Raw genomic sequence first — 13,911 nt, 5'->3', positions numbered from 1 at the left:
TCATTAGTGTGTAATAAAACACTGGACAATATGCAGTCTTTTATAGTCACTCTCTGCAGTTGTATGTCATAAGTTCAGGTATAATGTATATCGATCATTTGAAGTTGTTGCAGTGGCTGTGAATTCAAAACTTCAAGAAAAGTGTTTATGATGTGTTGAACTCAAATATTTAATAGGAAAATGAGTGAAAATGATAGGAAAGTGAATAGAATATACAATATCAATTCTCCAGTGTGTTGTTCATGATGTGTTCAAAGCAAACACACCATCTGAAAGTCATTTGATTTGACGTTATGTATTATAGATGGCTTTTGATGATAAAGCTATGTCATAAAACGAGGTCATTTGTGCAAAGCAGAGTGCCCGCTAATGAAAGACAACATTTTGTGTTGTTAGTCAAAATGATAAAAATACGCTTTTCTTCTGTGTCACCACACAATAACAAATAGGGGGTCACCAAATTTTGGTGGGTTAACTTTAATACACAGCCTAGGAAGTTAACCCTTTGTGCAAAAATTTTTAGGAGCAATATGCTCCTAGAACATAAAACTTAGGAGCAAATAAAAATAAAATAAAAAAATATATATATATCAAACTTTCATTCTTATCAACATTCATTTCGACAAATGCCATGTTTATCTGTTGAACAAAAATAATCATCAGTTTTGTTGCAAAAAAAGAGAAAAGATTCCTAATTATCATGAAAATAGTCAATATACAAGTGGGCTTCAAAATGTGTCTCTTAAATGCAGTTAAAGTTGAATTTTTACCTGTTAAATGCCAGTCAATTTAAAATGTCACCTGCTGAATGCAGATATTTACAAAAATTCACCTGCATTGAACCCTTTATCACCTGCAAATGCCAGTAATTACTGGCAACTTCTTAAACTGTTACAAGAATTTGATGTGCATCAGTGGCACATGAACTTGACCTACAGGGCATATTGGTGAAAGTATGTTTTGTGTGTGTGTGTGTGTGTGTGTGTGTGTGTGTGTGTGTGTGTGTGTGTGTGTGTGTGTGTGTGTGTGTGTGTGTGTGTGTGTGTATCTATGTGTGTATCTGTATATATATATATATATATATTAACACTTAACACATTGTTCATGGTTCATATGTATGGCCACAAAATATATATAATATATATATATATGATCTTAAAGATCAACTAAAGGATCCTGCATGGCAGCTCCATATATATGTAAGAGTTATTGAATGTACAGAAATTAGTTCATCAAACACACTTCATGCCTATCAGCAACGCTATGAATTAGTAAATAAAACACAGTTGAAATCAATCTGACTAAAATCTGATAGTGGAGCTGGCCTAATTTACCTTATGTATCGCCATTCACAAATTCCACATTTTTGTGACCTTTGTCTGATTATATTATTTGGGTGTACACATATTTGTCAATCAAATTTTTTCCAATGTAAATCACATGCATGGGACTTGTCAGCTGCTTAGACAATATTTTGCAAAAGCATAGTGTTGGTATTGGTTTTTTTCTACTTTGGAATGTAATAGTCCGTGTCACCTGTGATTCCAACCATATACATTTGAAAGATGGTGACTAGCTTGCTGACAATTTCCATCGATATGCAAGATTTGGAACATGATTTAATGGAAGAGAGAGGACATAGTGCACAACCAAATGATGTAATCAAATCATAGACCCTAAACGAAATCATGTAGGGTCTATGATCAAATGCACAAAACTAAAATACAGTGGAAATAGAAATCATTCCAATGGTAGATTAGGCCTGGTTTACATCAGCTTTAGTGCATTTTGAATACAGTTAGATCATCACACAGTGATATCACACATTTAATTCTGGTTCACAACACACACATTTTGAATTTTTTCGTCTAATTTTGCTAAAGTAGCAAAATGACTCCTGGTTTGCGAGTATATGAGCAGAGTGAATGTTATGCAATTAACTTACCCACAGAGTAAGCGTGACACGTGCAACACTTGGGGAGGAAAACAAAATTGAATTTGTCAAAGGATTAGAAGTGATGGTTATTAAATATTGATATTAACCGGGGTCACATCATAACATCGCTACCCTATATATCTCAACATAGAGAGTGATTAATTTGTACACTAAGTACTGCATATTAACGTCAGAATCTTTTACATCTCATCCTATTTTAAGGTGACTATTTTTCCTCTATCAATCATCAATCATATTACACAGACAGCCATGCAGATGTGAACTATTGCTATAAAGACAAACCAGCATAAAAATAAAACACAAATTTATCATTCAACCAGACATTTTAAACTCACATTTTGGATAAATTACTGAATTTACGGCTGAATTTATACTCACACAAAGATAGTCTAAATAGTATGTGCTTGAGTTCAATAAGGTCAGAATGAGAGAGTTTGTAGTGAAGGGTTAATCTTATTATCTTCATTTTTTCTTATATTTAACTGTAAGCAAAGTCAGTTCCTTCACTAATGACTACAGGTGATTAACTATAGTCTTTTATTGCAATTATTTTGTTAATGTGGTTGTCAAAAAAACATTAAAATCAAGAATATGACACCTTCTCATACATCATCAATGTGTGTCGAGATGTGTTGAAAAGTTGGCAGTACACTAAAATTTGATCAAAAAGTGTGGGTGGGATCCAGGGAAGGGCTAGCTTGTGTGGAGATACATGTAGTGACCGTCAATAATACATGTACTATGTAGGATAATCACAAACACAGGAAGCAGCTTCTATGCGTAGGCAACATGATATATGTAGACACACGTATTTGTTGTTTTGATGATGTACATAACTTACAAAAAAAAACCATGGGCAATTAAAATGAAAGTTGTGAACAAAACTGGTAACATGGATGGATTCATCTATAACGGATATCAGTGTAATGAAAGAGCAAAAAATAGATTTATGATTTTAATTTCGTATAAGAACACCTACCTGGCATTGTTGAATCTTGGGCTTTCATTAGCATTTCTGTCACTGACGGTGAAGGGGAAACCATTCCACCCCTTTCCTGTGTAGGTGTAGCTGTAGGCACTGGTGGATCCACTCTGGTGGTCTCCTAAAATATACATGGCCAAACAACTCTAATTTCAAATTATAAAATATCAAAGACTCAAACCAAAATGTCTAACCCATCCTACGTACTTCTTGCAAATTATCTTGCGCTTTAGTTTGACTTCTTGTACAATAAGTATATATGGTATTTTGTAATTCAATTTTTATTTTATTTTCTTTAGTCTCGTGTGTTTCATGTCTAAACATTTATATTGGTGGACTTGTATGGTTCAAAGAATCAGAAAGTAACGCAGAAATCAGAAAGAAACATACAGAAAATTTAGAGGTTAACTGCACCATCAACTGAGAGTAATACACTGTGTTTGTGCCATTGTAATTACACCTTGCACACTTGATTTTTGGTGTTTCAATTTGAAATGGCTGGACTGAGGCGTTATGGCTGTTGAAACTGATTCAGAAGTGTAAACCTACAAACTACACATCTGTGAAAGTAATTAAGCTTTAAGATATGATAATACATTTTTGCACCAGTCCGGTAGAAGCTCTTTCTTGTAGTGAAATGAATTAACTTGATAGTAATCAGAAATCATTATTAAACTTGTTAAAGCATTACCTTCTAATTGCAATACTATCATCTTTATTGAACACTGTTTATTACAAAGTCAAATAACCAGTCAGTTTGCTGTCTAAATTTCATATGGTAACATAGCTCAGAGATCATTTTTAACACCCCTAGGATTGACATCATTATCAATATGAAACCCTAAGCACCAAGTATTTTGTGCATGTAAGATTCTTTTAAAGAAGCAAATAGTCTAAAACACACACTGGACCAAGTGTTTTCCAGTCTTGCCCTATAAAAACCTACAATGCATCACCTATATTTAATATTTATACCATGCACAAGTCAAGTCATTGTCTTAAACTGAAATATGGGATATTTCCTGGTCATACTACATCATGAAAACCTGTATCTACGTTACTGGTTCTGTGGGCTTAAAATATGAGTAAAATCATTCCAAATTGCCATAATTGTCCCCCCTTTTTCACAAATTATGCTTGGGGAGGTATAATATTCTCAAATATATTTCTTCATTCTGCTGGAAAATACTTGACCTAAGGGTTTTGTCACTACTCGCCTTACAACTGATAGTGACAAGGACTCCTTAGGTCACTCATATTTTTCTTGGCTGAACGAAGCAAAATATTGGGGAATAACATCTAATTATAATAGCCTACCTGGGAGTCAACACGTTTATAAGGTTCTCTGTCCATCATTGGTAGGTTAGGTAAAGAGTCTGAGTTGCTACTTGTTGTAGGAGGTGGGTGACCTTCAATCACACTGGGTGGTCGTTTACGTATATGTTTTGATGATGCCTGTCTTGAAATGGCACCAACCCCAGGTGCAGCCAAGATCTTTGCATTACCATGCACAGTATCTGCAAATAGTTATGGGTTTAGTTAACATTGAAAAAAAATAAGGTACAAGAATGAAATACTTCATGTAATAAAAGAAATGGCAAAGGGTAGGGATAGATGTTGGGGATTAGAGTCCCACTGTTGCAAATATATTAACCAAGGTATAATAGATTTAAAAAGATATGAGTGTAAATGAAAAATTGTGCCAACAGTATTACAGCACAACTGAATACACTTTCAAATCATTTATTTTTAAACAATGGCCTAAGGATATCTGTGGCAATCATAAAATCAAACTTTGGTTAAAGCCCACCTAGGATGATAGCAGAATGTTGGATTACTCTATAAAATGCATTTCATTTATGATGAGTAATGTGTTAGTAGTAATTTTGATTGTGTATGGGGAAATAGGCATTTGTGGGAAGTTTAAATTGCTAGTTATGATAGGAGGAAATTAGTCAGCAGATAAAACAAGATACAATAGATACATAGCTTTGTGCAAAAACAACAACAACAACACGCACGGCAAACAAAAATCAGTGTGAAAAGCAAAATAGGAGAACTATATCAAGAGTCAAACATGATCACAAATGAGTGGTTGAAAAACAAACTGATATGATTACTGTCAAATCTATGGGTGAGTGAAAGATGCAAAACATTTCAGGTGTTTGGCATAAATTTCTTACCAGGTCCATAAGCCACTACTATTTGCAGAATGCCAGCTTAGTAAGTTAAAAGTGGAAAATATACCAAATGTTGTGAAAAAAAGACAATGGGGAATAAAAAGTGTACACGTGTCTACTACTGCAGCAGTTTGAATCCACAAAAGAAAGGGGTAAATGTCAAAACAGTGAAATTAAATTAATAAGCTCTTGAGGAAATTCTATCATGACACTTTTAATATTTGATATGCCATATGTCCCCTCGTGTGCTTCTTATTAAAGATAACATTATTTTTTGCTGTAAGAGGACGTCAAGATATCTCTCTCCTTCACAAGATCAATCGGTTCAATAATGATTTTACCATTACAGGCAGTTTCAATTAAGAAAGCGTAGAATCTATGTAGTGTGTATACTCCCTGCTTTAATAGTAATATTTGATAAACCTAAAAATGGAATATATAGATTTTTGTAATGTTCTCAGTTTCAGCTCATACATATGTAATAGTTGTGATGGGAAAGGTAATACGAGACAATTTAATAATGTTATTTCACTGATTTCATTGGAACAAAACATCTTTTCTGTCTGAGACCATTATAATATCAGCAAGACAAATCTCGATTAAATCTGTTAATGAAGATATTGGAAAATGTGTGGGCACGGCTAACAGACATCCTGTCTCTCATCAAGCTATTGTGTTGTAATATACAATACACATATGTAGGCGTCAGTACAAAAAATAAAACTACAAATATGGAAAAAAAAAGGAAATGAGAACACTTAGGATCATCTAGCAGATTGCATGTATTCTAGAAATGTCTCATAAAAAAATAAGCTCATGACAGATTGACATTTACATTAATATTATCTAATAGTCTTTTACATTTACAAAACTGGCAATCACAAAATGGGAAAAGGTACTGCAGATTTGAAAATTGTATGTGAAAATGTTCCATACCTAAATCTCCCTCTAGGGCATGGTACAGTTTCAAAATACCTCTTTTATGTCTAATGAGCCATTTGTACTGATTACATCAAATCTTTAATGCTATAGTTCACTGAATGATACTCGAGGGGGCAACTTCTAGTAAACTTGTTCCATATGTTGCTCTGTAACAGTATGACTGTAAATATGACAAGCCTTTATATGGCAGATATTGTGCAAATCTGAATGGTTTCTAGATACAAAACTCCATCATTTATTGACCGATTTGCTGTTTGACCTTGATTATGGAGATCAAAGTCAAAGATCAAGATTTAGAAAGCTTACCCTTGGGTATAGCCATTTTAAGTGGAATCTTTGTGTACTCAAATTCTTAAGTTAATGTAGAAAGAAAGATTTTGGTCATTTCACCTTGAAAATGTTTGTCAAGGTCAAATGTCAATGTCTCATTAGAAAGCTCATCACTGATACTATGAGGGTAGGCACTTGAATCATGTCCATATGTATCAAACTTTTGGAGATAATGGAAAATGTGATTTTTTTATCACAAATATGGCTGCCATTTTGCTATACAGGTCAAGGTCATGAAGTTAAGTGACATGCATATGCGTCATATAGTCAAACTCAAGTTATGATTATAATAATCATCATCATCACTTGAAATGTTTGATTAAAAAAAAATATGAATATAACCCAAATTTGGCTATTTAACCTTGAAGAAGACTTTCAAGATCAAAGGTCAACAGCTTAAAGGAAAGCTTATATTTTATAATATGGGTGTAGGCACTTGAATGGAGTCACTACGTATTATACATCCAAAGTTATGATGCATATTGTGAAATTTCACAAATATGGCTGACATTCGGCCATATTTGATTCAGTCACAAAACAATATCATGTGCATATATCTCACATAGTATGTTACCTTTGTGCCAGGTTTGGTTGAAATTAGTCTGCATAAATTAGTATGCATGCCAGGGATATGAGGGTGAATGTACGCACGCACCCATGCATGCACGCACACATGGAGGGATGGACAGAACCCAACGTAAAAGTTCCCTCCCGGTGGTGCCTGTTGGGGACTTACTAAAAATATGCACAATTCTTGCAGGCACTATAATTTTTCATAATGGCTAAAAACAAAATTCAACACTATCAACTCTAAAAATGCCCACTGAACTTAAAATACCAATCACTTTCCATAAGGAAATTCAGTGTACAATTATCAATATTTGTTGTTTTCAATATGTAGTCAGCAAGTTGGTAAGTATCATGGTGTTTGTTCCAAGGATTGTTCTATTTTGCTGTGTGTGTGGTACATAATGATTGAAAATTCTGAACGTCTGAAAAGTACTAACATTCACTATAGTGTTAACGTTATCACACTTACTTGGTAATTCTACCACTTTAACTCTGCCACTGCTTACATCAGCAGCTCTGATCATTTTTCTGCCATCATAGAAGTATGGTGCTGGCACAGTTGGTGGCCTGTGCTGTCCCTTAGTTGACTTTGGTCTTTCAATTTCACTATACTGGATCACGGTATGGGGATTTTGGGGGTTCCTAAAACTTCTGTAAGGGAGAGAAAGATTGTAGTGGGAGATATCAGCTAGGAGAGTGTCTCAGATTTCTGAACAAGTCAAGAGAGCACTATTTGGTTAGGAATTTTATGGTGTTGAACTTAGTATAGTGTACTTGTATCATGACATATCTCTTTACATCACAACTCGTGTACTTGTATCGTTACATCTCTACATCACAACTCGTGTACTTGTATCATGAATTATCTCTTTACATCACAACTCAAGTACTAGTATCGTGTTGTACACATGGTATACAATGATCTTTATGGGTAAATAAAGATTCAATTCAATTTCATACCCATAATACACATGTACTTGTACAAAATTGTTTTTAAAAAAGTATCCTATATGTGGAGAAAATGTGAAGTTGACCCCCCCCCCCCCCCTCCATTTGAAAGTAAACACCACTGAATTCTCCAATAATGTTATGGTACAGGAGAAATGTGCTTGCCAACACTATTCTCACCTGTGTCATAGAATACAGCAAGGTCTTTGATTTGAATGAGTTGTTTTTGTCACTTACTTGACTGTGAGTGGTGCCATTATGGATTGGTTGCGTGATCCCATGTTTACTCTTCTCTGAGGTAGTAGACTACGTAACATTGCTGCATTACCCTGGCAACAACCATTAAATGCAAATAAGATATTTTAGTAATAAACACTATATGCAAATTACATATTTGGCACTACACATTATTTGCAAACTACACATTTAGATAAAGTGTCTCCCTTTTTTTCAGAAAGACAGAAATTTTGATTGCACTCTTAAAATAAAATTAGTTATGCATACACAGTTTTATGATAGAGAGTGTTATGTTGTTGATATTATGTTCAATAATGAATATTTTAATAGTATTTCTTGTAGCATACACTTATGAAAAATTAAAGTTAGATATCAGTAAATAATAGATGAATATAATTTATCAAGATGAGAATACGATATATCAGGATGAGAGGTGATACAAGTAAAATGCAATGTATCATGTGGCACTGATAGTAAACAATACACTTACAAGTTGAATGAAATGTATGGAACTAAAACAAGTTGAATGCAATTCGTATTACTGACTATATAGATTAGCGAGATCTTCATGGAGAAGTTTAAGCAGAGCAAAATGGAGCCCAACTTGTCCATAAAGATTTCTCTAATTCTACTAGAATGTAAAAAATGGTTAGTTTGATTAATGTCATTGCCAACTGTCACTCAGGGAATCATACAATAGTTTCACATGCAACAGCATTGTCAACATGCATTGTCAGCATATCAATGAGTTGGGTATTGAATGTAGCCTAAGCCATTGTTCAACTACTCTCTGTAAAGATGTCAACATGAAGTAAGTCACTGCTATAGTAGTAGATGAACTAGTATGATTAAGATTGGTTGTTATACATCTGGGTCAACAAAGGTTGGATTCTAATTACATGATGGATCTGTAAAACTTGGTTTTTAGACAGAAATGGGAACATCAGATGTTTCGTTTCACCTTGTTTTGTGTTACATGTAAGTACACGTAAACAGCAAATTCATGTTTGATGGTAAGTTAGGACGAGGTGTGATAAAATCAATAACAAAGAATTTGTGCATCATAAACACACACTACTGGTAATCTGAATGTCACACTGATGAATTAAGAAGATGTTAGAAAATAAAACTCAACTAAAACAGTTAGCATGTTGAAAGACAACAATATATTAATAGAGTTAACACTAATTAAAGTATGACTTGGAGACTTGTTTTATGGCATCAGGTATTAGACAATTTATGAGATGTTTCATTACTGTTTCATAGTGGAACTTGGTATGAATAACTGAGAGGTACAGTAGAGAAGTTAGCAGGTTGATGTGACTTCATTTTAACTGACTGAATCATAAAATATCATCCCTACCCATGACCTTTTCATCTGTTCTCTCCTTTCTTTTAATGTGGTCATTTTAAAATCTATTTAAATTTTGAGTTTGGTGCACCAGCTTTTTGGGTAATATTTCTCAAACATTATTATTGACCAAATACTCTTAATTAATTCCTGTAGCTTAGTTTGCTCAGTACAGTACTGTTTTTATAACATTCTCATATGATCATTACAACGTGATGAATGGTCTAACAACAGAATTTAAAACAATTTTTGAATCTTAGAATATCTCAGAGAGATTGTGACAATTTTTCACATTATTGTTATAATTTAATTAAATGTTATCAGCCGACTATTAGTCAAAAATATACCTCGAACTATGCGAGTGTCAAGTCTACTTTAAGATTGTAGAACTTGTTAGAAAGTTTGAAATTGAAAGTGTAATTGCCTGAAACCAGTCAGTTTATGAGATAATCAGGAGAGAAATTTTCATCATTTATAGGAACAATTTTGAAGTTTTATCAATGAATTTCTTTGTCAAACCACCAATTGACTTGTAATGATGATGTGGGATATGGTTCTGGCAAGATAGCTCTACAATTATTGACATGACATGGCTTTAGACATTAAAATACCATGAATTCAAAATTCAAATGTTTTCATCAAGTGTGTGCATGAAAATTCTACAACAAAATCTATGGCCAAAAAATCACGCTTACACACTAGAATGATAATACATGGATGTCAATGGCTAGATTCTACTATGTGTTTACGTTTCTAAAATTAAGTTCTACAAGGCTAGCAAAACAAAGCTACATGCAACATGCACAAGAATGCTTAGATTTCTCAAGCTAAACTCAGCAGGATAATGGAAGTTACAAGCAGTAGACGTATGGATTTTCTACTATTGAATTCACACGAAGATTAAACCAGGCTAAACATGCACAGGATATTTTTACATTTTAAAAATCTCTATCACATTGGAAAATCTAGCTAAGATATAGATGGAATTCAGTATCAATTGATTTCTACTTTAAAACTCTAACAGCTGGAAATCCAAGCCAATATATAGATAGAATGTAAGGATTTTATACTACATGTACATTCTTACAAGCAGATGGCATGTGGAAACTTCTAAAACTAATATCTAAGACTAAATATGCAGTTATCTTAAATTTGAAAGCATGCATGAATTTCTTAAGTTAATTTCTACAAGCAAAAATGGAGGTTTCTTGCTGAAGATTTTGCTGAATTTTCAACTATTAAATATTTAAATGTACAAATACTAAGTTTACAACTAATACAAGTACATGGGATGCAGAAATTTCTAAAACAGCCCCCTCGCCCTAAATAAATTTATTTCCATGTGCTTAATGGATAAAATTTTATTTCTGAATTTGACCCAGAAGATCGAGGTCAAATGTAACGACACAGGTGCCGCCAAAGCTCAAATCTGGTAATATGGTCAGATAATTGCATTAAATATCTCGTAGTCTGTCTTTTTTTTTTCTGAGCTACTGTACAACCTTATAGTTTTAGTTGTACTACAAAGTGATATGAGCACCAAAAATAATGCATCTATGAAGTTCTCTTGTTCTGAAGTACCTAGCACTAGAACAGAAATATAGGATAGACACCAGAATAGAGTCTCTGTGTATCACTGTGTTTTAGAGATAGCAGTAAATTGCAAATTTTTATGACAAATTTTATGTCATGAAACAAAACAATGTGCACATAGCTGCTATAGTAATTCACCTTTATATCAAGTTTGAAAGAAATCAACTATTGCATGTAAGAGATATGACAGATGGATGGATTCCATTGTTATAGCTCCATCTTCATGCAATGCCTGGAAAAGGGGGCTCAAAATTGTATTCCCTTATATAATGGAAGGATAAACAAGATTGAAGGCGATGTGATTACTAGATTTGTTTTACTAAATTCTATGTGTAGGAAAGCTAAGTCTACATGCAGATGGCATCTGTAACTTTCAAAAACAGTATGTTCTAATGCAATGGAAGGAAAATGAAGCTTAAACGTGATGGTATGCATAGATTTCTATGACTGGGATTATAGTACTATGGGTAGGTAAATAAGCTTACATGCGGAAGGGTTTTGCTGCTACTTGCTGAATTCAAGTACCTCTGTTCTTGACTGTACCTGATTTGGATCTGAATTCAAAATAAAAGCATGCAATATCAAAGTCTCAACTGTTCCTTTCAAGCAACAAATGGTTTATATGTTATCATACCTTACACTTACAGTAAATATTTGGACCTTTAACTTTGGTAAATTTTTGTAGTCTGATTCACAACTAATTCTGTTTTTTTCTGTTATGACCTATTAATAATGATCCTATGTTCTTTTCAACACTACAAGTATTATTTTTTAAAAATTTCTACAAACTAAAAAAAAGTTTTCTTAAATTTTTTAAATAGAAAACAATTTGAATGAAACTGCATCTATTTCAAAACAATGTTAGCACAAAGAGTTGATTTCCTCTTGTTTATGACTTTCAGAACAGTAACTTCTTGCCTTATTCAATACTGTTTGGGAGGTTTGTGTTCAGTTGACATGTAATGCAAACTACTGAAATCAAAATCAACTGCTACTGTTCGTAAATGCAATTGTTACTTTTCTATAAAGCACTATTCTACATACTAGTAGCAAGTGCACTTTCCTACAGTAAGAATCATTAACCCCTCAAACCACCTTGTAATCAATCAATCAACTTTCTGAAAAATGTTCATTTTTGAACATAATCTGAGTATCCTTAAATGTGTTCATCAGGTTAAACCATAGTAAACCACTGTATCATGACCACGGGTTCTAATTACTTACAAGAAACATTTCACCTGTTCCGATTGACAGACTTTATCAAACTGTCCGTTTGCTGGCTTTAATGCTGTCTTGCAGTAAAGTCTGCAAATGGACAGTTGTGACAAAGCCTGACAACACGAAAGGGTAAAATCGTTAACGTTTTTTGCAAAGTAATTACAACCCTTGGTTGTGATACAATATCTAATTATTAATAATCTGAGTAATAATGCCACATTGCCAACAATATGAACACTAGTATAGTCACAGAGGAATGAAATAGAAACAAACAAACACACAAGTCAATTTATTATTGTGCAACACTGCAAACCAGCAAGACATGCAAAATCAGCATGGCAACTGACCAACCCAACTTACTTTACAGACATTGTTATAGACATCATCTAGTCCTAGTAAATCTCTTGAACTGGATACAACTCGGTGAATTTCATCGAGTGGGTTAGGAAGACCATTATCACTCTTACTACTCTTCAGTCTGTCTCTAGCTTCCATGTACTCTACGTGGCTTACACCATTGTTTTTCACCATTGTGAAAGACCTAGAGCTTTTCCTGACAAACAGAAAAGGGAAGAAATTGATTCAATTGTTCATTACTGCTTTTGAACAACTTTTAAAAAGAAAGAAAGGAAGAGTTATCATGCATAAACTTGTAACATGAACTCTGACATTTCTAATTACTAAGAAACCTATGGAACGGGCTATGGAAGACCAGTGAGGACAGGGACCTGTGCCTGCCAGTTACAAAACTGCGACTTAATTGTTCTTTTTTACTTTAGGATATTTTTGGGGTTATTTTAGGGGCACCTTCTTGATACAGCACGTCAGGTAGCATATTCCCTGCAAATTCGGCTAATGGTTCCCGTATAATTATAACGCTGGCGTGTGTACTATGAATTGCCCAGCGAAAAGATGGCTGCCGTGCTGTGCCAAGGCTGTGTGCATCATCCAACTCAGTGCATTGGCGAATGTAACTTTGAGTGTATTACGCATAACATAGTCATTTTATTATTTATTTTTGACCACAACACTTGCAAGAGCGAAACATACATGTGTACTGGTAAGATTAATTATTCCACAGAGTATGCGTTGACCCAACGCTAGGTCACACTCACAGGTCACAGATCACTTCGAGAGTACGAACAGTACGGCAAATAGCTAGGTCATGGGGTTGTATAAAGACAGCTTTTCGAGGCTCCTTCGTGTCTGGACGAAACTGCATGGCCAATTGGCTAAATCGCCCTTGTCAACAATAAATACCCTAATCTCTAGTATTACGAGAAAATGAGAAATCGAGGCTGACAAGTCACAGGTGTCAGTTTTCCAACTCGTATGTCGCAGTTTTGCAACTTGCAGGTCGCAGTTGTGCAACTTGCAGGTCACTGTCCTCACCGGTCTTCCATAGAAACTGGAATCAACTTCAGCTATTTTATATTCAATAATCCCTGCATCTGCATTTGAACAAATGATCTGAAATATCATAGTGGTAGACAACCTACCTTGTCAGCTGGTTATAATCAGGAGATATTGGTCTCCCTCTTGGTGATATGGGGTCGAGGTCTTCCTTTGGCTTTCCTATTCTAGGCCTACCACGCTACAAACA

General features: G+C 34.2%; 1 protein-coding gene across 2 annotated transcripts in view; it reads right to left on the bottom strand.

Annotated features, from left to right (window-relative positions):
* Nucleotides 1–13,911, bottom strand: part of LOC144453578 (uncharacterized) — a 55,126-nt gene that overhangs the window by 23,655 nt on the left and 17,560 nt on the right. The window contains exons 5-11 of one of the 2 annotated variants that reach the window (XM_078144898.1): nucleotides 13,808–13,902; nucleotides 12,669–12,861; nucleotides 11,576–11,644; nucleotides 8,147–8,238; nucleotides 7,431–7,612; nucleotides 4,257–4,456; nucleotides 2,937–3,060 (exon numbers count right to left, since the gene is read on the bottom strand). In XM_078144898.1, the coding sequence (XP_078001024.1) occupies nucleotides 2,937–3,060; nucleotides 4,257–4,456; nucleotides 7,431–7,612; nucleotides 8,147–8,238; nucleotides 11,576–11,644; nucleotides 12,669–12,861; nucleotides 13,808–13,902 (955 nt within the window). The remainder of the gene's footprint in view (nucleotides 1–2,936; nucleotides 3,061–4,256; nucleotides 4,457–7,430; nucleotides 7,613–8,146; nucleotides 8,239–11,575; nucleotides 11,645–12,668; nucleotides 12,862–13,807; nucleotides 13,903–13,911) is intronic. The other variant, XM_078144899.1, reaches the window with a different exon arrangement.

The sequence above is a fragment of the Glandiceps talaboti genome, chromosome 2 (genome assembly GCF_964340395.1).
Source record: "Glandiceps talaboti chromosome 2, keGlaTala1.1, whole genome shotgun sequence".
Classification (NCBI taxonomy): Eukaryota; Metazoa; Hemichordata; class Enteropneusta; family Spengelidae; genus Glandiceps; species Glandiceps talaboti.
The sequence above is the reverse complement of the archived record's forward strand: the minus strand, read 5'-3'. Positions and strand labels throughout refer to the sequence as shown.